The sequence below is a fragment of the Cavia porcellus genome, unplaced genomic scaffold (assembly GCF_034190915.1).
Source record: "Cavia porcellus strain 051 isolate PalLab524CR breed Dunkin Hartley unplaced genomic scaffold, mCavPor4.1 scaffold_24, whole genome shotgun sequence".
Classification (NCBI taxonomy): Eukaryota; Metazoa; Chordata; class Mammalia; order Rodentia; family Caviidae; genus Cavia; species Cavia porcellus.
The window spans coordinates 39,056,986-39,082,601 of NW_026947507.1; the positions used below are offsets into that span (position 1 = coordinate 39,056,986).

The following is a 25,616-nucleotide window of genomic DNA, read 5'->3' on the forward strand; positions in this document are numbered from 1 at the left end:
GAAGCAGGTTTGGAAAGAATGAAGGAGTGACACGAAAGGAATGGGACAGATCAAGAGCTGGGAAATGGAAACCAGCTGAGAAGTCCACGTGCTTTGGAGGTCCTCCGAATGGACAGGAGCAGTCAGCCGGGTGTGATGGTATGTGCCCGTAGTCCCAGCACTCTGGGAGACTGAGGCAGAAGAATCTCAAGGTGGAGTTCAATATGGGCAGTTTAGCAACTTAAGTGTCAAAATATAAAATAAAAGTAATGAGAGTGTAGCCCAATTTGAAGACCCATAGTTCAACATCCCCATAGCAGGGGAAAAAAAAAAAAGATTGGAAGGAATAAAGGAGCTTAGTGAGCCAACAGGAATAACATCACTAGTTATTAGCATTATTGTTGACAGCTAGAGTGTGCATCCTTATGAGATTTCAGACACCATGCTGAGAGCATCTTTTAATCCTTACAAAGGGTTACAGGGCAAAGCTGTGAGTCCCAGAACCAGCTGCCTGGCACCAGGTTACCAGTTACTACTGCCCGCTGCCCGTGTAACCATGGCCAACTTGCGTTTTCCATGCAGTGTTGCGAATTTCAGCAAACAGAAATATAGAACACCCAGTTAATTTTGAATTTTAGATAAACATCAAATAATTTTTTAGTTTAGTATAAAGATGTGCCATGCAGTATTTGGGAAATACTTAAACTTTTGCTTATACTTGAAAAACTTACTCTTCATTCATTTAAAATTTGAACTTAATTAGCCATCCTACATATTATGACAATAGTATTTCTGTGTTTCTAATTTAAGTTTCCTTATCACTCAAATTAGCATTAAAGAGAACAGTGTCAAAGCTGCCCTACTTTGGTTAGTATAACAAATTTCCATAAAGTGATGGCTTAAACAATTGACATTAATTTCTCACAGTCCGCAGCCTGCCCACATGGTCAGGTACCACGGGGCCTCTTCCAGGTTGCAGTGAACTTCTTTTCCTACATGGCGAAAGAGCGTGTGCTAATCCTATGTTCTCATGTCTATTTTCTTACTGGTACGTGATTGCAATATGTGATATTATTCATTTTGGGGAATTGGTCATTCTCTTTTGTTATAAGGGCACTAATCCTATTCAAAGGAGCCTCCACCCTCATGAAATAATGGTCATCCAAAGTGCCTACTACTCAATGACATCATATTAGGGGTTGTATTTCAATTTAGGAATTTCAGCAGCCCAGAGATATCTCATCCATGACATCAGGGCTATTTAGGGGGATTAAATGTGTAATATTTACAGTTTTTGAGCATGAGCTGGTACACAGCAACAACTCAACTATTGTTATCAGGTAATTCCTTTAGGATGGCTTGGCAATGACACTTATTCCAGGTCCTTCTTCAAACAAAGAACTGAACGAGACGGGCCAGAAATGGTTCCAAAAGTGTATTTGAAAGTGAGGGGTGAAGTGAGGGAGAAACTTGCTCTGCAGTGCAAACTGAGGCTAAATAAAAGAGGAAAAGAGCATAATTAAAAGTCCACCCTGGTCTAGGAGACACAGGGGAGGTCATAGGAAGAGTCCCCATAGTGGCTCCTCCTTGCATCTGTGTCCTGATCTGTTGTCCACATTCTGCGAGAACCCATGAGAGGTTCACATGTGGGGTCCTCAGAGTTGGGGCTGTGTAGATCCTCGGGTCTGTCACGCCTCTCTTTGCCACCCAGCCTAAACCGTGCCTATCTCCTGTCTCACTGTTACCTCTGAGGCTGTGTGACCTTCTGCTTAGCTCCGAAACTTGAATCCAGTTCCTAAAACACAGCATGAAGATTGCAGTGGAAAATATAGGAGGAAAACATGCTGTTTGGGGCCTAGGATTGCAAAATTGAATGCTGGGGTTCATGTTTTTGTTTCAGTGTCAAGCATGTGGATCTGTTTTATGAGTTGGAGTTACTGATTTAGATGAGCTAATCAAGAAGAGACGATTAATGTGTTGACTTTGCCTGGAAATGCATGTCAGGACGCAGGGCCAATGGTCTGTGTCACCAGCAGCAGGCCCATCTGTGAGTGCACACTGGAGTTACTTCTCCACCGTCACATCACAAGTTCAGGTCGCTGCGTTCTCCCCCTGAATTATCAGCTTGCTGGGTAAAACGTTCTCACAAGCAAATTATTGGATGGGCAAGGCCTGAATGGTGGATGGACCAAGGGGAGACAATTGTGTTCCAGGAGGAATCTGGAATTAAGCCTATACAATGCACAACAGAAACAAAAGAGACTTTCGCTTTTAACAGGGATTTGTGAAGGTCAGGGTTTCGAGGTGGCATCGTGGAGGAGGAAGACAGTGGGAGGAATGTGAGGAAGGGGTGGCCACCCCCTGACGTGGGCTGGGAAAAGACTCTGGTTGGAGATGAGAAAGGGGAAATCCATACTTTCCCTTTGCAGCCCAGAATTACATAAATGAAGGTTGTGATGCAATATTGAAGGCTGTGTGTGTGTGCGTGGGATGTTTTTAAAGCTGATTTTCTAATGAATGGCTTAAGAGTTTGTTAATAGTCCTCTCCCAGTGGTTGGGGAACCCAGCCCAGGGTTTTACACTGAGCTTCATTCCTGACCCTTTTTAATTTTTATTTTGAGGCAGGGTATCACTAAGTAGCCCAGGCTGGGTTAATCTTGTGATCCTCCTGCCTCAGCCTACCAGAGTTCTGGGATATTAGGTGTGTTGTGTAAAGGACAAGTGTAGTCCAGGTTCTTGTGTATGACCAGCAAAGAACTGCCATCTGGTAGCAAGTGATAAACAGTTGCATCTATTGAAGATCATTGAGAAGTCAGGCTCAGGGCAAATCCATGTCATCAAAATATGTGGCACAGACAGATGAATGGTGCTGGTGTGAGAGAAAAGCCATCATATTGCACACAGGCTATGCAGCACGCAGGAGCATCAATAGCCACCGTCACCAATAAATCAGGCTTTCAGAGTTTAAAGCATCAGCCCGTCAGCCCAGATGGTGCCTCCCTCTGAATCTCTAGGTGTGATTGACAGGAATGATTGACAGGGTGCTGAGTCATCCTCGGGGCTCTCAGCAGCCATCTTTGTCTCAGGAGTAACTCAGATCTTAGTTAACCTCTGTCATGTAGCACATACTGAGAGCCTTCAGTGAGATGGGAGTAGAAAGAATGGCTGAAGGTCAGGCTAGGAGTTCCAACTCACGTGTGCTCTCAGAGATCTGGGTTGTTGCTGTTTTATTTTCTGCCTGTCTTAGGAAAATGGGAGGAAGACTGACCAGAGGGTCCCGCTTCAAACTTTCTTTGTGTGCCAGGAATCAAACTCACGACCTCACGCTTTCCAGGCAGGCATTGTGCTGCTGAGCTACATCTCTGGCTGTGTCTGTTACTGTAAATGGATAGAAGGGAGAGACTCCCTCAGCTCTCTTGTTTCTAGCTGTACCAGGTGTGGGCCACCACAGCCAGCTTGCAGGCTACAGGAATTAAGGGAACGCCTCCTGAAATGATTAGGTGATAGTCTCATTATGATTGCCTGAACAGATGGATAATTAGGGCAAATCAGATGTCCTGGGGAGACCAGAGCCTGGTCTTGGATCTGCCCTTTGCTGTTTGGTGGAGGTCAGACAAGTTCAGAGGTGCAGGCTGATTCAGCATAGGGCCCCAAATGCCAGACACTATTAGTTAGTATTTTGTAAAAATTGGTTTGTGCCTTTTAAGCTTTAAAAAGGTTCACATTTTGAAATTAGTTAAAATTTATTTAGAAGTTACAGAAATGGTACAGAATTTCTGTGTATTTTTCATTCAATTTCCCTAACTGGTGACATTTTACTACATCTGTTTTATTATTCTTTCCTTCCTCCATTGCCACACATCTATGTGGTTTTTGTTGGTATGATGCTCCATTACCTCGTAGTGATTTAGGGTGCATTTCCTAAAGCATAAGAACCCCATCTTTCATTTCTAAATATAAAGCCATCAAAATCAGAAAATTAACATTGATACAGTACTATCTTCTGACCCTCAGTGTCCATTCAAGTTTCTCTGCTTGTCCAGTAATGTCCTTTAGTGGATCTGATCCACCAGAGGATTTGCATTTAGTTGTCATTCTTTTTGGTGTCCTTCAGTCTGTAACAGTTAATTTTTCCTTGACTTGCCCAACTCTGGCACTAATGAAGATGACGGGTCACTTATTTTACAGGCCTTTCTCCATGTGAATGTATCTGGTTTTCTAGTATGACTGATACAGTTTTTACAGATTATCACTAAAGTGATCTTATATTTTCACATGTACTATAGCACGAGTTATATGATGCTCATTTGCTCCATTACTGGTTATGATAATTTTGATCACTAGGTGAAGATAATGGCAGCCAGATCAATTGCCATAAAAATAATAAAAATGTCCTTACTGGGTGTTTCAGTTACTTTTCTCTCATTACTGAAACAAAATACCTGACACCCAGAGTTAAAGGAGGAAAGGTTTATTTAGCATACAGTTTGTAGATGTTCCAGTGCGTAGTGGGCTGGCTCTGAGGCAGGGTGCTGTGGTACGCAGGCAGTGGAGAAACAGTTCATGATGGGCAGGAGGTAGCAAAGCAAGCAAGGGACAAGCTGAACCTCTTTCTGTTCCATACACTGTATCTAGGCTATCACGATTAGGCCAATGCCAAAGTAATAGGAGACTGATTTAGCAATCACCAAATCTTAGGCAGTGCCAGATCAATCAGTGGGCTGATTTAGTAATCACCAGTCCTTAATCCTACACCTCTTAATCCTAGCATTACACCATGAATTAATCACATGCTCTAGATTCAGCCACCTCTGAAAAAGCCACACCAATGACTATGTGAGGCTTCGTGGGGGACAGTTAGGCACAAGCCATAACAGTGGGGAAGAAAGACAGCAGCAGAATGGCAAAGTAGGATGCGCAGTGCCCCAACATGAAAACAACAAAAAACCAAACAACTTCATACTGTAACACTAGATCCAGGGGAGTTCTGGAATGCAATAAAAGGAACTAGACAGAAGCCAGGTGCAATAGTGCACAGCTATAATCTCAGCCACTTGGGAGGTTAAGGCGAGAGGATTACAAGCTCAAGGCTGGTCTCAAGGAGACCCCATCTCAACATGAAAAAGGGCTGTTGCTTTGCACGTGGGAGGCTTGGGGTTCAATCTCCTGTACTGGGCGTGTGTGGAGAATTACAGAATTACTCTGGTGGAGCACAAAGTACTAAGAATGATTACAAGGAACGGCCAGTGAGTGTTAAATTCATGCCATCCCCTCCCCCAGCCATAAGAGCTTAATATCCTTGTGCACCAAGAGGGAGTTCATTGGTGTAACCTCCCAACATGAGATAAAGGAGAAAAGGAGGCTCCCAGCTGCCTTTATCACCGTGGAGATGCCTGCAGCTTTGGCTATAGAGGACCCATGGCATCTTCGCTGCAGCTGAACCTAGCCGATGGAGATGGACCCTATGGTGCTGTAACTTCCCTGAGGAAGAAGCTCTGCTATACCCCAGAGGAATTCACTGCCGCATCCTGCCCGTTACACCTCCTTCACGGACCAGAGCTATCCTCTCCCTTTTGTAGCCACACCTCGGATCCAGACTCTAACTTCATGGCCACTCTGCATGGCCATGGGCCTTGGACACTGCCATTATCAGTGCAGCGAGTGAACCTGTTAACCCAACCCAGTGCCAAGAGGGATTTTCTTCACCATGACTTCCTTGTGGACAGAAAGGAGATCATGAGGACCCCAGTGTTCTTTACCACTCTACAGGCATCTGTGGTGCTGACCACTGAGGAGCCTCTGGTCTTGCTGACCTCAATAAATGAGGCTCCACACGGTGTATCACTGCACCCTTCCCACACCATCACTACCACCATGCAGTCCTGGGGCAGGAGCTACCACACCCCACACAGATGGCCTTACATCCACTTGTACATTAAGGTTTTTCCTTTTAAAGCCAGTCAATAAAGACCAATCTCTCAAACGTACAAACATTAATACTGTACAAGAAATTTTTAAAAAAGAAATAAAAAAATCAAAGAAACATGACAACACCAAAGGAACATAGCAGTTTTCCAGTAACTGACTCAGAAGTAAAAGAGACCCCCATATTGCCTGCAAAAGAATTCCAAATAATTGTTAGGGAGGGTGAATAAAGTGTAAAAGGACATAATTAGACAACTCATGAGATCAGCAAAGCAATACAAGAACAAAACGAAGTTCAGCCAAGAGAGTACTATAAAAGCAGCAAAAACTAAACACATCTAGCAGCTGAAGGGTACAATGAATGGAATGAAAAAAATGTAATCGAGCCCTTCAACAGCTGATTCAAGGAAACATGAGAAACAACCTGTGAACTGAAAGCCAGACCACCTGAAATTATCCAGTCAGAGAAAAAAAGAAAGAAGGATGAAAAAGTGAAGAAACTGATGGAACTTATTTGACACCACCAAACAAATCAGTGTATGCACTATAGGATTTCAGAAGATGAAAGAGAAATAGCAGCAGAAAAATCTACAGTAACAATGACTGAAAATGCACTTCTAGATTCATGACGCTTAAAGATCTCCACATAGGACAAATCCAAAGAAATCATACCCAAGTCACTCACTGCAACCAAATTGTCAGAAGTCAAGGATAAAAAGAGAACTTTGAAAGCAGCAAGAGAAAAAGGACTCAACACATACAAGGGAATCTCCATTAGGCTCTCAGTGTCTCGGGTTTTCCCAGCAGAAACACAGCACATCAGGACAGAATGGATGACACATTCAAAGCTCTGAAGGAAAGAAAAGTCCCTGCCAAACAGTGACGATGTTTATCACCACTGAGCCCCCTTTAAGGAAATTCCTTCTGGAATTTTTTTCATTTCATAGAAATGAAAACGTGTTGGATAGCAACACAAAAGCATGAGCCTCAGGGGTAAAGGGATATAGTTTAATCTAACACTCATATAGGGAGTGTGAATTTATTTTAATCCCAAAGCGAGATGGGGTGGGGATGTAGCTCAGCACTGTAAGTGTCTGCCTGGCAAGGGCAAGGTCCTTAGTTTGAATCCCAGTACTCCTCCCAAAAAAGTGAGTTAAAAATTTGTTAATGAGTATGTAATACTAAAAGAAGAAAACTGACTGCAAGAACACAAAGCATGCAGGTGACTAAAAGAGTTGCCTGTGTGTGATTGAAGTCATTATGACTTAAAATTGAAAGTAGTAGTTATATGATATTTTATACAGATATCAAGGTAACAAATAAAAGTCAGGTAAAAGAGTGTCAAGGGTGTAGCTCAGTGAAAGGTACTTTTCTAGCACGCAGGGGGCCCTGGGTTTAATTTTCAGCACCAGAAACAAAGAAAAACAAAACAGAAAACACATGTAGTAGTTTTACAAATGATGATGAAAAAATGCAAAGCTAACCAATACCAAATATCTTCAAAGTAAGGAAAAGACGAATACAGTCATTGCAAGACAAATAGAAGAAATTAACAAAGCAGTACTGCTGAGTCCTCTCGTCAATAATTTCTTTAAATGACAATGGATTAAACACATCGGTCAAAAGGCAGAGGCTGGCTAAGGGGTAATAAAAGAAGACCTGGTTTATAAGACACAGACGTTAAGATTAAAGACACACATGGGCTGACGGCGAAGACATGGAAAGCAGAGGTAGTTCATGGAAATAGTAACCAACAGCAAGAGTGGCTACACTCAGGTAAAACAGATGTGAACTGTAAAACTGTCCCTGGAGACAAATAAGGGCCTCCTGGAATAATAAAGTGTCAGTCCATCAATTATAAATGTATACTTGGTCAACATCAGAGCACCTAAAATTGCAAAGCAAACATTGCCAGATGTGACACCACAAACTGACAACGATACATTAGTGGTGGAGAACTCAGTTATTGACAATAATGAGTGTCCACCTGTGATAACAGACGGGCTATCTAGACAGAAGGTCAAGGAGAGCTACCTTGAACCCAGGTGACATACGTGTAACTTCCTCCCTGGCAGCAGCAAAGCACACCTTCCTCTCAAGTGCGTGTGGAAGCTTCTCTGAGACAGATCAGATCTTAGATCACAGAATCAGTCTTAACAAATTGAATATGCTCACAACCATCCCAGATACCTTTTCCAAGCACAATGGAGTGAAACTAGAAGTTAATAATAACACACAAAACCAAATACTTTTGAACACATTCTTGAATGGTCATTGGGCCAAAGAAGAAATCAAAAGGGAATTTGAAAAATATTTTAAAACAAACAAAAATGAAAGCACAATATGCCAAAAATGTAATGAATACAGTAAAAGTAGTTATAAAAGAAAAAGTTATGGCAGTGAATGCCTATATTTGAGAGGAAAAAATAGCTCAAGTAAACAAGATAATTTTATAACTCATGAGATTAGAAAAAGAACAAGATAAGCCCATAGCTGGCCAAAGGAAGGAAATAGTGACCGTTAGGGTAGAAATAAATTAAATGGAGAACTACGGAAGAGAAGAAAAATCAATAGAACCAAGTGTTTTTTAAAGAAGATATACAAAATTGGTTAACTTTTAACTAAATTAAGAAAAAGGAGACTCAAAATCAGAAGAGCAAGTGTTACTGAAGGACATAGCAGCTATAAACAGATCACAGAGTGTACTGTGAGAGTTACACGCCAACACACTGGGGAACCTAGATGAAAAGCATGCCTTCCTAGAAAATAGCAACCTACCAAAACTAAGTCAGGAAGAGACAGAGAGCTTTGGCAGACTAGCAACAAACCAGGAGATTGTAACAGTAATAAAAACCTCCCAACAAAGAAAGGGTCAGGGCCTGATGACTTCATGGGGGAATTCTAGTATTCACTTTGGCAGTTCATATCTAAAATTTATGAGTAAATTCTGCCAAATATTTAAAGAAGATTTAATACCAATCCTTCTAAAATTCTTCCAAAAACTAGAAGAGGAACCCTTCCAAACTCACGAGGTCAAAAAAAAAATAAAGAACCAAACAAGTGAAAACCCACAGGCCAATATCCTTGACAAACAGAGACATAGAAATCCTTGATAAAATATTAGCAAATCAAATTCAACAGCACATTGAAAGGGTCATACTGTGTGACACAATAGGATTTGTTTGAGAGCCACAAGGATATTTCAACAGATGCAAATCAATGTGTCACAACCATGTAAACAAAATGAAAGCCAAAAAAAAAAAAAAAGATCATTTGAATACATAAAATGAAAAACATTTCATAAAGCTCAACACTCATTCAAATTAAAAGATTCAAGCAGTATGTATGAAAGAACCTTAGCACAATAAAGACCATATATAAAAAACCAACACTAACACCATAATCAGTAGGGGGAAAGTGCAAGCTTCTCTCTAAAACCTGGCACAAAGCAAGGATGCTTATGTCACCATTTCTTTTGAAAGTCCTAGCCAAAGCAATACACAAGAAAAAGGGCACCCACATTGAGGAGATAAAGCAAAAAGTCTCTGTTCAAAGACTACGTAATCATATACATGAAATACCCTAAAGACTCAACAAAAATCCATTAAAACTAAAAATGAATTCAGTAATATCTTGAGATACAAAATCAACACAGAAGATTTCATTTCTGTGAACAACGAAGTATCCACAAAGGAAATTAAAAAAACTGGTCTCATTCACCACAGCTGCAAAAAGAATAAAATATATGAGTATAAACTTAACCAACAAAGTGATTTATGCTTTGATTATAAAACATTGATGAAAGAAATTAATGAATACACAAATGAATGGAAAAATCAGCCTATGTTCATATTAAAAGAATTAATATTGTTTAACCATCTGTCCTATCTAAAGCAATATATGGCTTGAAAGAAATATTTACCCAGCCCTATTCACATTACTTACAGAAATAGAAAATAATTTTAAAATTTGTATGGTACCAAGAAAGACCTTATATCAGTCAAGGTTTACTAGAGAAACAGATACAAGATTGGCCTAAGAAGGCCAGCCCCAGAGTTGGATGAGGAAGTGTGCTGAGGGTGTCTGCATGCTGGAGGCTGAAAAGTCCAGCCTAAGGTCTGGAGCTTACTGCAGTGTCCTGTGCGAATCCGTATCAGAAGGCCAGTGGGTCTGTGATAGAACACTGAAGAGTCTACGCAGGAAGGCTGAAGAATCTCAGGCAGGAGGCAACCAGTCTGCGCCAGAGGCCAGGAGACAGCGTCCAAGCTGAAGGCAACTAGAGCTCCTCCAAAGAACCAGCAATTAATCTTCCTCATTTCCCTTTTTTTTTTCCCGGGGGGCGGGGGGGGGGTGTTACTGGGGATTGAACTCACAGTCTCACACTTGCCAGGCAGGCGCTTAGGCCGCTGAGCTAAATCCCCAGCCCTAAATGTACTTTTTTTTCTTTTTTTTTTTTTTTTTTTTTTTTTTTTTTTTTTTAATTTTCTTCATTTCCCTTTTACTGTATGCAGCTGCTCCCCTGGGGTGGGCGTAGCCCTCACACTGTCTTCGCACCTCCTCTTGCACAGGCTGAGGGTGTTGCAAAGTGAGACTCTGGGGGCTGGGGGTTTAGCTCAGCGGCATAAGCACCTACCTTGCAAGCAGGTGGTCGTGAGTTTGATCCCCGGTACCCATAAAAAGGAAAAAGACAAAAAAAAAAACCCAAAAAACAACAACAACAACAAAAAAAAACAAAGTGAGACTCTGGCCCTCTACTGAATCACTTAGTTAAACTGCTGATATTCTCAGGTTGACATACTGTATCAACTACTATAGACCTTGACTACACAAAGCAATTTTGAACGGCAAGAAGGAAACCTAGAGTTGTCACACTTCTTGATTACAAAATACTGTGTATTTTAAGGCTACAGTAATAAGAATAGGGTAGCTCTTGTCAAAAGAGAGGCACAGATCAAGGAATGCAACTGAGTGGCCAAAATCCACATCCCTTGAGGGTGCCATGAACACACAAAGGAAAAGGAACAAACTTTGGTTACATTGTGGCACAACAGGAACTCTCACTTGTCTTCTGATGAGGTGCAAAAGTATACAGCCTCTTCCAAAGACAGTTTGGCAGTTTGTTTCTTTCTTTAGTGGCAGTAGCTTATAAAACTAAACATACTCTTACCCTGTAATTCAGCAATCAGGGCTGTGATAAGATGAAACTTTGTAACTGTGCAAAAATCCGCACAAAAGTTTTTGTAGCAGCTTTGTTCTTAACTGGACCACTTTGAAAGCTACCGGTGTGCTTTTAGCAGGGGTGTGGACCAACCATATCTACATGATGGAACAGTAGTGACAACAAAATGAGCTGTCAGCTGGGCTCACACCTGTTGTCCTAGCACTGGGGAGGCGGAGGTACAAGGGTCATGAGTTTGAGGACAGCCTGAACTCCCTAGGAGACTTCATCTCAAAACCAGAAGCAAAAAAAAAAAAAAAAGTGAATCATAATGTGAATAATTACATGGAAGATTGGCTTTCTAGCTAGCGATCGTAGTATATAAGGTGCTTTGTAACTTGAATTTTTCATGGGTAATATGCTGTAGAGATTTTTAAGAAAATGTGTGGCTGTTGGAAAAAGAGGGGGGGCACTGTGTTGGGTTCCACGAGGCGGTCACTGTCCATGAACTCAGCGGTATTCTTTGGGTGACCAGTTGGGGGCCTTTTGCTGGAGTCAAGAGGCAGAGCCACCTGCAGTTGAGTTGAGAGGCGAACCGAGCAGAGGTTGAGGAGGTGAAGACTGTGTGTAGCCCGCACTTAGCAGAAGTATCTCCGTGGAAGAAGGGCAGCTAGAGCTGCCACATCTGGCTGCTGAGGAGGCCGGGAATGTGGTCCAGCTGTGTCCCGAAAGAAGAGGGGAACGTGGATTTGGGGAGCAGCTCGCAGCTGCTACCGCAGTGCACAGACGCCGAAAGAAGGACGTTCCAGTTGCTTCTGCCCTCAACACATGCGCAGAAATGGCCTGGAGATGAGGAGGATGATGCCCGAGAGAGGCGGGGCTCCTGTGACGTGACAGTCACAGCAGGTGTGCAAATGACCTTGTAAGGGGCCGGCGATGTAGATCTGAGTTTGAGGATGGGTGCTCCTGTCTAGCTGTCTGCTCTCTGTCGGGCATTTAGCTCACTTCACATCCAGCCTCAGTCTGGTCTGTGAGAGGGAAGAGCAGCGCTGATTCCGCAGTGCAGAAGCTGATTCCCGAGAACACTGGCTGAGAAGAGCAGGTGTTTCAGAGGAGCTTTTCCTTCTTTCGCTTCAGAGTCACAAGGTGGGGGGGAGAGAGGCAGGAGAGGCAGGCAGACAGAACTGCTCAGAGAGTAGGTGAGGTCCGGGTGGGCGCAGAGGTCCTTGCCTCCCAGGACGTGTCCATTCCTGGGTGAAGGGGTCTGAGCAATGGTGGTGCAGCTGAGAGCCAGCCCCACAGTGAGGAGACCTCGGGGATGTGGGGAACAGCTGTGCCGGGCATCTGGGGACAGAAACTAGAGTTGCCGGCACTTCAGATCTTCCAGAAGGATGTGGAGTGTGACCTTTCCACCAGAAGCCTCCTCATGTGTAGTTATTAGGCTTTTTTATTAGTAAATGTTTGGAATACTTAAAGGATATATCTATCGTGGGACATTGCCAGATATGCAAATCATCTCCTAATCTTTCAATGTGGGACATAAATGAAAAACCTATTAAAATCATTCTGGGGGTCAAACAAAATGTGCCTGTGGGCCGTCTGGCCTGAGGGCCACGGCTTGGGCATCAGTTAAACTGAGCTGTAGGTGAGGCCTCCAGACAGATGTGTGCTGCCCAACACGATGACCATGGCCCTGCGTGGATATTGCAGTGAAAACTAGTTTCATTTACATAAAAGTTCATTGAAATGAAAATAATTAAATGTTCAGCTTCCCAGGGGCATGAGCCATATTTCTGGGCTACAAAGTGAGTTCAAGATCAGTCTGAATGGCATAGCAAAACCTTGTCTCAAAAAAAAAAAAAAAAATGGATGAATGATGGATAGATGGGTGGGTAGATGAATGGATGGATGGAAGGAAGGATAATAAAGTTCTAACTTTATTAGGAGACTGGTGGTCACTCGTGTGGGCAGCACCGGTGCAGGGCATTTCCCTTGCTGCAGGAAGTTCCTGCTCCTGGATGGAAGGGTCATGAAAAGGAGGCAGGGTCTCATCAGGAGAGTTCTCTTTCTTCATGGAGACATATGGTTATGTTCTGTCTGCAGACTTGAGACTCGCTGCCCTGCAGATGATCAGTTGAGCTGGGATGTGGGCAGGAGGATGGGCTCCCCAGGTTTCCTAGTGTCTCCCATGCAAGCCTGAGACCTCCCCGCCTAACTCTGAGGAGGCATGGAGATTTAACAGTGTGGTGCGGTCTGCACACCTTCATCCACTTCACCTGCTTCATCCACTGTACTCTGAGTGTGCAGGAAGGAGCCAGCCGCTGGGTGTGAGGAAAGCAGGTGGTATCTTCACACCTTGGAGGCAGAATGCTTTGTTCTACCGAGGGGAAGGACGGGGAGCTGTCCTAGGTGATCATTCTGCACCAGGATGGACAACGAAAGCCTCTCACTGACTCTGCTTTGAACACTGGATAGTGCTTTGGTTGGCCTGGGGGAGCCCTAAGGTGTAGAGGTGGGGTCCCTCAGTTCTCCAGATCCCTGGGATGGAGAGCCACCCAGGGGCCACTCAAGCTGGTACACAGTAGTCAGCATTCCATGGGTGTCCACAGGAGGCCCACTCATGGGTGTCAGACCCAGCCCCTGGAGCCAACCAGGCTAGGGTGCAGCTAAGAGTTTCCATCCCCAAGGGCAAAACTGGCAGGAGCCACATTTTAGAGGGAGATGTTGGTAGGCACTGGGAGGGCCAGGGCCCTGACTGAAAATCACAAGTGCCCCTCCTCCGAGGGCCATAGAGGAGCGGCAAGTTGACGGAGAAAGCCTGGTTGCTGGCTGTAAAATGCTAAGTGCCATCTCAAAGGAAAAACGTACCTAACACTAAATCTCTGATTATAGGGTTTTGTGACACTCATGCCTCCTTCGGACATTTTGTTTTGTTTTGTTTTTTTGAGACAAGTTCTCATTGTGTAGCTTACCCTGGCCTTGAACTCACTCTGTAGCCCAGACTGGCCCTAAACTCGTGGCGATCCTTCTGCCCTAGCCTTTCAATGCTAAGATGTTAGATGTCCACCACCATGCCCGGCTTGCCAGCTTTTGACTTGACTGGAAGCTGGATTGAGGGTGCTTGACAGAGCGGTGGTGGTGGGGTGTCTAGGTTGGCGGTGGGGTGAAGACACAAACTGTGGCCTGGAAGGAAACTGACAAGCTTGTCGGGAGGGGAAAGGAGCAAAAGCTCAGTAGGCAGACTGGTAAGGAGGCCACCCACAACCTTCCAGAAGGTTTAAGGGATGTGTGTAAGTTTTGTGCCTTGCAAGATCATGGCAGACTCAAATTCTGCATAACTATATTGTGTAGCAGGGACTTTTGTGTTTATTGATATCAACCCACCCATCTATCCACTATCCATGCACCCATCTACACATCTCCCATCCACTCATCCATCTACCCACATATCCATCCATTCACTCGTTCATCCACCCAGATGGATGAACACATCCATCACCTGTTGATCCACCCCACCCACCCATCCAGTTATTATCCGTCCATTCATCCATTCATCTACCCACCCATCTATCCATCATTCATCCATTCTTTTTTTTGAGACAAGGTTTTTCTATGCCATTCAGACTGACCTTGAACTCACTTTGTAGCCCAGGCTGGCGTTGAACTTGCAGCAATTTTATACCTCAGCCTCCTGAGTGCTGGGATTACAGGCATATGCTGTGCCTGGCTCATCTACCCATTCTTCCATCCACCCACCCACCCACCCATATATCCATCCATCCATCCACCCATCATCCATCCATCCATCCATCCATCCATCCATCCATCCATCCATCTGGGAATGTGGTGATGATGTGAGGCAGGGGCTGAGAATGGAGAGGGGAAGAGGTGAAGGGCATTACTCCCAGCCCACAGGATTACACTCTTCCTCTCAGTGTTCCTTTACCTTAAAGTGGCTTTCTGACTAATTTCCTTAGGGAACAGGGGAGCTCTAAGCTCCGTGGACGTGTGTGCAGTCTCTCAGAGCCCTTTCACTGCCCTGGGTCTTAGTTCAACATTGCCCTTTGAGGTAGAGTATTGTGTAAAGGCCCACAAGTGAGAGACAGCTGGCTCCCAGCAGTAGTTACCTATCCATTTTCCACTTCGTATCTGGTTTGTGTCTCAGCGAGGGTCCCACTCTCTTCCTTGGGGGGTCCTGGGTGTGCTTAGGAGTGTGGCCTGAGGACAGTCTGCAGTGGAAGGCCCCTGCCCGGCCTAGGGTGGAGAAGCATGGCCTCTCCAGAGCTGGGACAGCCCTCGGTGGCATCAGCCTGTGGCTGCTGTGCCACAGGAAGAGCCCGGTGAGGCGCTCTGAGCGCTCCTCTCGTCCTTGGGGTGTATGGGGACAGTTGCTCACTAGCAAACAGTGGTGGGCAGCAAAGAAGGGAGGAAAGATCAATATGCTTAGGGGAAATTCAGAGTTCTGTTAATTTTTTTTTTTTTTTGTAGTCCTGGAGATTGATCCTAAGGTCTTCACACCGATCTACAACCCCAGCACTTTCTTATTTTTTTATTTTGAGACAGGGTCTGGGCTTGATCTTGTGATCCTCTTGTCTCAGCCTCCCAGAGGCAGGGCTAACAGGCATGTGACACCACACCTGGTTGGAATTTTATGAAATCTTTCCCGCACCCACATGGCCTAGTGACAGTTCACAGCTTCAGCTAATAAACTGCCCCACAGAGTCCTCTAGAGGACAAGAGCCTCTAAGCTACTGGGTGCTCCTGAGTGAAGGAGCAGCATTCATGGCTGATTCTTTTAATCAGGGTTGAGCTCGTTGAACCCTGCATTCCCTGGGTTGCCCCGACTCTGTTTCTCTGTGCAGTGGAAGCAGATTCTGGTAAGGGCCCCCCAATGAGTATGCACTTTTGTTCTGGAGGTGGTGGAGCACAAGCCTGTAGTATGACTGGGAAGGAGAAGCCCAGTCCTAGCTCCTGGCCCTGACACCCAGGCAGCACTGGGCTTTGTGAACACTTAGCCCAAGCTTCAGAGGGATTGGCCCAGTGGCCAAGGAATGGGCAGGACTGCCTGGGCCCGAGAACCTATGCTCAGCACCTTATTCAGTGATGCAAATTCTCAACATCTGGCATTGTGACACCTCAGCATGAGCTGAGCTTGCTGGTACAGGCCTGGAATCTCAGCATTCTGGGAGGCTGAGGCAGGAGGACCACAAATTTGAGTTCTGCCTTAGTAGCTTGGCAACTTGGTAACTTAGAGAGATTCTATCTCAAAATAAAACATAATAAATGCTTGGGAATGTAGCTCAGAGCAAAGGCCCTGGGGTCAATCCTCAGTAAAGCAAAGAAAACAAAGAAGCAAACAACTATCTGGGCTGAGTCAGGATCAGGGCCGGCTGGGACAACAGCAAGGAGGTGTGAGACTGTGGCTGGAGGTAACAGGAGGAACCCGAGGGGTGTGCTCTGATTCCACCATCTTGTGCGCACTCATCTGTTTTCTGAGTGAAATGGGAACCAGGATCCTCAGGGGCTTTGCACTAAGGGGCGGAGCCAGGCTGAAAACACCAAGGACACAAAAAACCATTCACACATGACCAGGACTATTGGGAGCGCAGGCTGAGATAAGAGACAGGGTGGACACAGTGGCTGTGGCTTCCCTGAAACGGGCTTGGGGGCGAAGAGGAGATGAGGGCCATGGTCCCCAGTGCAAGGCCTGGATGAGGACTGTGGTGTCCTGAAGCAGGGCTGGGGTGGAAGTGCCACACAGGTTGGCATGGCTGGATCTGACCTGATTAACAGTTCCCATCTTACCAGGGAGCTGCCTGGCTGAAACTCTGAGCTCTTTGTAGCCAGGAGGCAGCATGGTGCCTTTGATCTCTCCTTGTCCTAGTGACATGAGGGCCTAGGCCACGTGTGTGTGTGTGTGTGTGTGTGTGTGTGTGTGTGTGAGTTACTGGAGACTGAACCTAGGGCCTTGACGCTGAGCTACATCCCCAAGCTTTTTCTTGTCAAGTTGCTAAGCTGCCCAGGCTGGGCTGAAACATTGGGTCCTCCTGTTTTGGCCTCTCAAAGTGCTGGGATGCCAGGCAGATACTACCACGTCTGATGGATAATTGATTTTGGAGCTAGCAAGCTGTCTTGGAGCCACACCCTCAGCCAGGAAGACGTGGTGGAAGCCCTGGGAACCTGCTGGATCAGAGCAGGTGCGCATGAAGCCTGGTTCTTCCTTACTACTCCAGAGCAGAGTTTCACCAGGTAGGGCTGCACCGCAAGGGAGACATGCTGAATGACAGCAACAGTATTTGTCTCCTTTTGCAAAATGTTCCCTCGGGGAAAGAGCAGGCCACATGGCACTCTGGGCACCGGAGGAAGCGCAGGGCAGGGGCAGAAACCTTTCTTCTGGTTCATGTTTTTGTAGCTTCCTCCTTCAGAGGGAAGGGTGGGGCAGGCTGGGGCTGGGGCTCAGTGCCAAGCAACAGTTCTGGGCCTACCCAGTAGAGACAGCAGACGAAGATGGGGGCTGGACAGGGGCCACACACGGACAGACAGGAGGTCTGGGAACACTGGGTCGCTTGCCCTGTGCTGGTGGGGTGGAATCCAGGACTCCTGGACCAGTGTGGACCTCGTGTACAATCCTCACGGGCCACCAGGGGGCGGGCCTGAGAAAGGCCGGCCTGGCCAGGTACCCAGGGGCTGCAGAGGGCTCAGAGACCCCAGAAAAATCTGTAGCCTCTCAGAGGAGGGGCGGCAAGGTGTGGAATGCCTGGATGCCAGGTGGATTTGCACGGATGATGAGCCTCCTGGCGGAAGAGAACAGCCGCAGGATCTCAGAGATAGTCCAGTCTGCCCAACTCCAGCAAAGAGGCCGGGGGCAGGGAGGTCTGCACTGCACACACTCCCTGGCGGCCACCCCAAGAAAGGACATGGCCACGGGAGCCGCCAGCCAGCAGATGCAGTCACCAGTCCCTGCTGTCCCTGTAGGGCCACAAGCTCCAGAAGCGGCTGAGTGCTTGATGCCACCCGCATGGAGAGGTGTCCTAGTCCTCCTGCCCTTGGGTTCTGGCAAAGAGCAGCACCTTTTCCTGGCCACTGCGCCTTCTCGGCAGGCCACGGCACAGCCTTGGCCCTTGGCGGCTGACTGCAGCCCAGGCGTCTTTGGCTCCGTCTCCTTGGCAGTGCCGGGCTCTGACCTTCCTGTCAGCAGTTTATGTTTGGGAGTCACTCACTGCAGTGTTCTCAGTGTCGCACCCCGCAGAAACATGGGTGCCTCAGAAGCAGAAATGGTCACTGCAGCTTCCCAAAGGGGAAGATGAAACCAAGCCTGGTGGGCTGGCCGGGGACACAACTCATATCAGGCAGACGCTGAGGAACCGAAAGCAGCCCAGCTCCCCAGGGCGCCAGGGTTTTGGTCTGCAGCTCCTGGTCCTCATTTCCCAGCAGGCTGTGTAATGCAGGCATGTTACAAATCCTGATTTGCACTGGGTGCAGTGCTCATACCTCAGTCCTGGCACTCAGGGAGGCTGAGTCAGGAGGATCACAAGTTTGAGTCCAGCCTGGGCAATTTAGAGCCTGTCTCAAAACAAATGAACAAGGTACTGTGCATGTAGCTCTGTGTGAAGGTCCTGGGTTAAAATGCTAGTATTAAAAAAAAAAAATCCCAATTGGGTGTTACCATTCCTCCATCTGTCTATGGACAGGTGTTTTTGACCCCTGGTCCTGCTGATTTAGAAGGATAAGAAAGGAGAAAGACTTTGGAAAGTATTCTTACTGTGTGAGAGCTCAGACCTTGCAAAAAAGGAGAATAGCTCTTGCCAAGGCACGGTGTAGCGGTTAGTTGCATGGTGCAGGTGGTATAACAGGCCGAGGTGGAACAGAGCACGGGTGTGCATAAGGAGTAACAGGAGCATGTGGTGCAGGTATGGAATCCTGGCTCCTCGGGGGACTGAGGCAGATCACAAATTTGAGGCCTGCTTGGGTGCTGTCTCCATAAAATAAAGCAAGCTGGCTGAAACTCATTGGTAGAGCACTTGGTAGGGTGCTCCTGGTTAAATCCCAGTACCGAAAAAAAGGAGGAGAAAGGGAGCGGGAAGGAGAAAACAGTTTCAGAAACCGGGGCTCAGACAGAGTTTCTAGAGATGCTGTGTCCCCCCCCCCCCCCCCCCCCGCCCAGGGCTCACTTTGGGAGTGGCTGCTTCCCCTGTCCATGTGGTATCACAGTGGCAGGAACCTTGCAGTTTCAGGAGTTGGGAGGAGGCGCTGATCTGCCAAGGAGGAAGAGTGAAGTGTGAAGCAATGGACCCAGCCCAGCAGGAGCCTGACTTGGGGATTTTTTGCATCAAAACTTATCAAAGTGGTGACCTGCGGGAAGCTTTGTCCTGGTACCATTATGGCAGCGTTTCCTCAGACACTAGAGGTCCAGGCTGCCTGCTGTGGCTGGGCAGGGTGCTGGTGGCAAGAGGAGTGCTGGCTCTCAGCTTCCAGAACAGAGGCGCCTCACTTCCCAGGAGCTGGGATCATGAACATGGGCTATGACACTCAAACTTGAGGACCATACAACAAGTCATGAGAAATATCATTAAAAATGACATAATCATGTTAAAGGCTGTGTTTGTGCTGGTGCTCTGGGGCCACAGGTGGCCTGGGGACCATGGGTGGGATACACCAAGCTGGAGTCTGGATCTGAATAAAGAAACAAAGAACCATGATGGGAGTAGAAGGAGACAGGCAAGGAGCACCCAAGACCAGGGGGCAGAATTCCTAGACAGCTGACAGGTCAGCTGGGCTTGAGAAGAAAGTCCCAGGGCATTTTACAGGCAGTGAGGTCTGCTCTGACTGCAGATGGCCACAAGATCCACTGAGCACAGGGCTGGGGTGGAGTCCAGGGACAAAAACTGGAGTCACACTGAGCAGGCACTTGGTTACAGCCTGCTCCTGGGCCCTCAGAACCCCAGAGCAAGGGTGGTATTGCTGCCTCAAGAAGGACCCTCTCATTCAGCTACCATGTCCTTCTCTGTGTGGGGTGAGGGGCTTGGAAAGGAGCGTTGAATGTGAAACAGTCTGCCTAGCTGTTCCCAGCCTGGCACCCTTTAATGTTTAAACATTCAGAAAGGTCACATTGAGAATAGGTTTGAATATCAGGTTCCCAGATGATTTGCCACTTCACAGGAAATTCTCACTGAGTGCTTTTTTTAGGATTTAAAAAGACATAATTTATAGTAACTAGTCTATCAGAGGAGAGGGAGTGGACGATTCTTTCCCATGGCCTTTTATTTTTCTGTATTGTACTGGGTTGTATATACAGTAAGGTATGCAGAATGCAGTTATTTTTCTTGGTCAATTAAAACTATTCGTTTGTACCTTCTGCATGCCAAGTACTCTCCAGCTCCAGACAGAGCAGACAAATCAATTTAAACCTTGTATTTCTGGGTATTTATGCGGAGAAATGTCAATTATCTATGAAGAACCATCTATCAATGACTTTAGAGATAAAACTGACAAAGATAATCACCAAAAGCTCTTGGGAGCTTTTATCAACAAAGTATTCCATGGCAAATAAGATATATTTAAATCTATCAAGATGGGGAACAAATCAGGATCAGGAAAGAATAACAAGAGTGTATGCAAACAATACGATTAGGGACCATTGTGTTTTAAATTAATTGGAAACATTATTTACTGTCTTGCCAACTTCTTCCCCTTGTACTCTGAGTCTTAACTAGTAGTAGCTGATACCAAATACTTGGGGATATCAGCCCCCCTCAGACACGTGGAGAGGAAGCGTTCCTCTGTTCTTTCCCAGACGTAGAACCAAGTCCAAGTGGAATGGATTGGAAGAGGCCAAGCTCCCTGTGGGGACTTTAGGGTGAATTTCACATCTCCCCTCGTGGCCAGGGGAACCAAGTGCAGTCACCAAGAGGCAGGGCCCAGGGAGTTCCAGGGAGTTCTGTATTTATCTGGCTAATCTTTGCTGGCCAGGTGTAGCCAATTACTCCAGTCCCCACCTCAGCACCAACGAGGTGGCCTCGACTAGGTAAGGATTGTTTGCATTGTTTGATCGCAAGCACAGAAGCCACCAAGCCAGCCGGTGCAGAGGTTTTAGTCCTTGTACCCCGTGGGGATCCACTGGACAAGTTCTTTCCCCCCACATGGATGTGAAGAGCATCACTGTACGACTGAGTGGCAAGTTAAGGTTCAATCCCTAGGGTCACTCCGGGAGGCCTTGAATGCCGTTTAAGGGTGACTACTAAGACCCTACTAGGGAGGCAGGCCTGTCGTGGTTTTAACTGGATCTGAAGGTTTCTACAAGACTTAGTTTCCCTGTTTTGCGGCATTGCTGTTTGTTGCTCTTGCTTTTTCGCAGCGTCTCCTCACTTTCTGCTTAACCCTGCGGTGTAGCAGTCTCAGCACCGTAGAGCCCGAGTCTCCACAGGCGCGGGAAGCCCCGCAGCGTCTCCCCACGGCTCTGCAGCACCAGCGGGGTGCGTCCCTCATCCAGCGCCCCAGGGGGTCCAGGTGGGCGTGGTTGCTAAGGAGCCAGTGTAAGGCCCAGGGCTAGGGGCTCCTGGCCTCGGCAGCCCGCACTCCCCTACCCGGTCCTTGTGTCCTGTGGGCACAAAGGGCGGTTCCCGGCGGGCCCCGCGGATGTTCCGCTGCCCCGGCCCCGCTTCCCACTGCAGGCTGCACGCTCCGGGCCCGGGGCCGCTCCGTCCCCGCCCCCCGGCGGTGCAGGGCGGAGGCTGCGGCGCAGTCGCGCGCTCGCCGCCAGCGAAGCCATTGGCTCGGCGCAGTCACCCCACGCGGGGCGCAGCGGCGGCCTCCGCGGATTGGCGCGCGGCGGGCGTGCGCGCGCGGGCTGCCCCGAAGCCCCTCCGTCTTCGGGTTGCGCCCCCTCCCCCACGTCCGAACGACCACCCGTCCATTGTCCCCGCGTTGCAGATGAAGCCTCTGGGGCCGCTGCCAGTCCAGATCCCCGCCGCCAAGCCCCAAAGAAAGGGCGCGAAAGGCGCGCACCCGGCTCGGGAGCACGCACCGACCGCCGCCCCCGACCGCACACTGCAGCCTGCCGCGCTCGGCCGCCGCGCCCCGCCCCACCGGCCTCATTTGCATATCCTACGATGGTGGCCAATCAGTGGGCGACTCTCTCGAAACGGATGGCTCTTGCCTGGGAGGAAAGGGAGTGGCTGGCGGCGCATGCGCCGCGGTGGCCAACTTGAACCGAGGCTTTTATTGCTGTAGTTTATTTCCACCCCCTTCCCTCCTGTTCTCTCTCCCTCTGTCTCTTTCCCTTTTTTTTTTCCGCCCTAGCCGGGGCTGTGTTTGGAGGAGAGGAAGAAAGAGAGACAGAGGATTGCATTCATCCCTTACATTCCTGAAATCTGCTACTAGCAAGACCACCGAGGCAATTGGACCTTTTTTTAGTCCTGCCAGAAAATCAAAAACAAAACAAAAATCCCAACCAAGTCTCCTTCGCAGCAATTTTTTTTTTTTTTTTGGCCTTAAAGCTGTCCCCTTGAAATTAATTTTCTCCCCGGAGAGAGATGTCTTATCAGGGGAAGAAAAATATTCCGCGCATCACGGTGAGTTTGTACATGGGGAATCTGCGTTCGCTAAGCCTTTTGTAGCACAGAATATCTATGGGATTTTTTTGGGGGGGGGAGTGGAACCAACTTTTTAATTTTCTGTGGAAGACGAAGGCGATGGTGATGATGATGATGGAGGGGGCGCAATAAGAAAAAATTATAAGGCGTGTAATTTGCAAGTCATTAAAATCGGAGCGCGGGTGCGCGGAGTGGCCTTGGGGAGCGCGCCAGATCCGCTGCATCCTTTATTGTCGGCGCGCGGTGCTGCAGTGCCGGCCTGCGGGGCGCGAGCAAATGGAGGCCACATAGCACACGCAGGGCTGGGCTCGGAGACCTCGCTCCGGGAGGCGAGGCCGGGCTCCTGCGGCCGCGATGGTCTGCTGGGGGAGGGATCCTCCGTGCGCCTTCCGCCCCGCCGTCGGGGGCTTTCTGGAGCCTTCCCCAACTCCTTGCGAGACGGATCGGGTGCAGCCCGCGGGCATAGTGACAGCGCGGATGCGAAGAAGGGCACGGTGTATCGGGATGATGTGCCCAGGCGAAGGGAGCGGAGGCGCGGGGATGTGCAGAGGGGGAGGGCTGGGCTTTTTTGTTGACCACAGACAGGTTTTTGGTGCCCCCTCTGGGGACTCTCGCCCGTTGGTCTGAGGCCAAGCCCAGAGAAGGGCTCGCTTTCAGGCGTCTTTTCGGTCCCTTCTGCTGCCAAGGAGGCGTCCTCGTTGGCGCATACAAAAGCGGCTGGGCGTTGGGCGCTGGAGACCACGGCGAGCGGGGCTCGGGAGCTGAGTGCGCAGCGCGCCGCGTGGAGCAGATGGCCCGGCAGACAATGATCGCAGCGGCCCGAGGTGCCGCCGTTCTGGGGCCTGGCATTGTTAGTGTTTGCACCACGGGGAGACGTCCGTGCGGTGAATTCGGGATGCTTCAGAGCGCGCCACCGGTTATGCTTCCCCATCCTTTCTCCATCTTTTCCTGGAAAAACCGCGCAGGTCCTATTCAGTCCATCCCCTAATTGAATTCCAGGGAGGGAGGAACGGCAGGGAATTCATTGTTATATAACGCTGTGCAGTCGCCGCCGGCCAGCTGGTTCCAGGGTGGAACCCAGGGCCGATGCAGACACGAAAGAGTCTCCCTAGCAGTCAAGATGTATTTTAGGGCTGGATTTGAGGGCGCGCTCGTCTGGGCTGTGTCTTTGGCCTCGGCCCTCCGCTCACGGGGACACACCCATCCGCAGGAGAGATGTGGGAACGAATGCACCAGGGAGGGGCGTGTGCTCAGATGGATAGGGTTGTTCTGTAGCAAGGGTGGGTACCAGCTTTTTCCCGGAAGGCAAAACATCCAGATCCTAAAGGGCTGGGCACGGGAGACCCAGCATTCTGTGCTCCCTGCGTTGGAGGCAGTCTGGGGGGTGGGGGTGGGGAGCAGATTTCCTGCAAGCAAACATAATTTGCTGTCTTCTTGAATGAACGGGGCAGTTTCGTTTTAACAGGATGGGAAGGGAAAAGAAAATTAGGCAAACCATCAACAAGATCGATTTTTTTTTTTTAAAATAGCGCCTCTCCTCCACCATTAAAACAAAAAATCTGTTGCATTATCCTAGGACCTATACATGATTTCCCTCCCTCCCCCCCGCCCGCCATGCCAGCCTGTTATGTAAGAAGCCTTCTAGAAGGCGCTGGAGTAAGCTGGACTGTGCTGTTTGGCTTTTTCCTGGGTGTGATGCTGCCTTGGGGATTTTCGGTGCAGAAGGCAGGGGGGGGGCAGGTGTTACAGCAGAGGGCATCTCCTTATCTCCCATGTTATTGAAGCACCGGGTCTGAGAGAGGGGTTGGGATCACCCTGGGCTTCCTCTCCCAGCCTCAGTTCCCCTGTGGCAGTAAGAATCCTGTTCCATCCACCTCCCAAGTTTGTTGTGAGCCTGCTATGGGCGCAATGCATCCTGCGGGATTTGGTAAAGTCTTTACATTAAACACATACAGGTGCAGGAATCGTTGACTATTTCCACTTGACTTTCCAATGTCAACATCAACATGAAAAACTACAGTGTCCAGAATTAAAATGACTTGTTTTTTTCAATATAGCAGAGCTGACATAATTTCCTAAACCTAGCTGTTTGGGTTTAAATGTCAGTGCATTTTCCCTTTTGCTGTCTAGCAGCTTTATATATTTTAGAGGCTTCTACAGTTTTCTGTGAACTATAAATAGCCCTTGCTGAAAATATTGTTACTGAATGTTGGAGTTAGTATTGTCAAGATGAACACTGCCCTTTGAAACGTGTTGCATGTTTAAAGGGCAGTGCATACATGCATGGCCCAGCCCCTGAAACGTAAATGCAGTTTGAAATAGTACAGGTGCATATTTTGAACACGCAGTGTTCACATTCCATTTCAACAAGAGTACAGCATTTGGGATCAGTGTGAGTCAGAGCGTAGCATTTCTGTTACATTCTTGGCCTAAATATGCAGCCTTTTCTTTTCTTTTCTTTTCTTTTTTTTTTTTTTTTTTTTTGCACAAATATCATCAGTTAAGTCCATCAGTCTACAATGGTGTTAGATTTTAAATTTACCATCTTACCTACTTCTTGATAAAACTGTACCTTTTTTCTTAATCGGTTAGTTAAAAATGGTATGGTTTTTCTAGTGCTTCTCAACCTGGATACACTTGCTATGACTTAACCCAAAGATAAATGCAAATATAAAGGGACGTATGGTCTTGGAACCTCATTATGGTGGAACTAAGTGTGTTTGTGTAGCAAATCCCATGACAACAGGCTGTGGTCAGTTTTTCCACACATGAACCTTGCCAAACTGTGACTTTCCTACATGTGTGTTTTTTTTTAAATGAAGTTTAGCCAAAAGTCATTTAAAGAGTATTGTCTTCTTTATCTGAAGTGTTTTCCCTGCTCTGCAGTGAGCCTTGCCCCTTTATTTTGCTTTCAGATCTAAGGCCTAATAGAAAGAGAAAGTTCACAGCTGCAGGATGAGAAC

The 25,616-nt window shown here is 47.6% G+C and overlaps 1 protein-coding gene across 2 annotated transcripts in view; it reads left to right on the forward strand.

Annotated features, from left to right (window-relative positions):
• Nucleotides 1-25,616, forward strand: part of Dpysl2 (dihydropyrimidinase like 2) — a 119,340-nt gene that overhangs the window by 38,224 nt on the left and 55,500 nt on the right. The window contains exon 1 of one of the 2 annotated variants that reach the window (XM_063234904.1): nt 22,309-22,632. The exons of the other annotated variant lie outside the window; for it this stretch is intronic. Within the exon in view, the coding sequence (XP_063090974.1) occupies nt 22,594-22,632 (39 nt within the window). The 5' untranslated portion in view covers nt 22,309-22,593. Of the gene's footprint in view, nt 1-22,308; nt 22,633-25,616 lie in introns of those variants that run through there. 2 annotated transcript variants of the gene reach the window in all.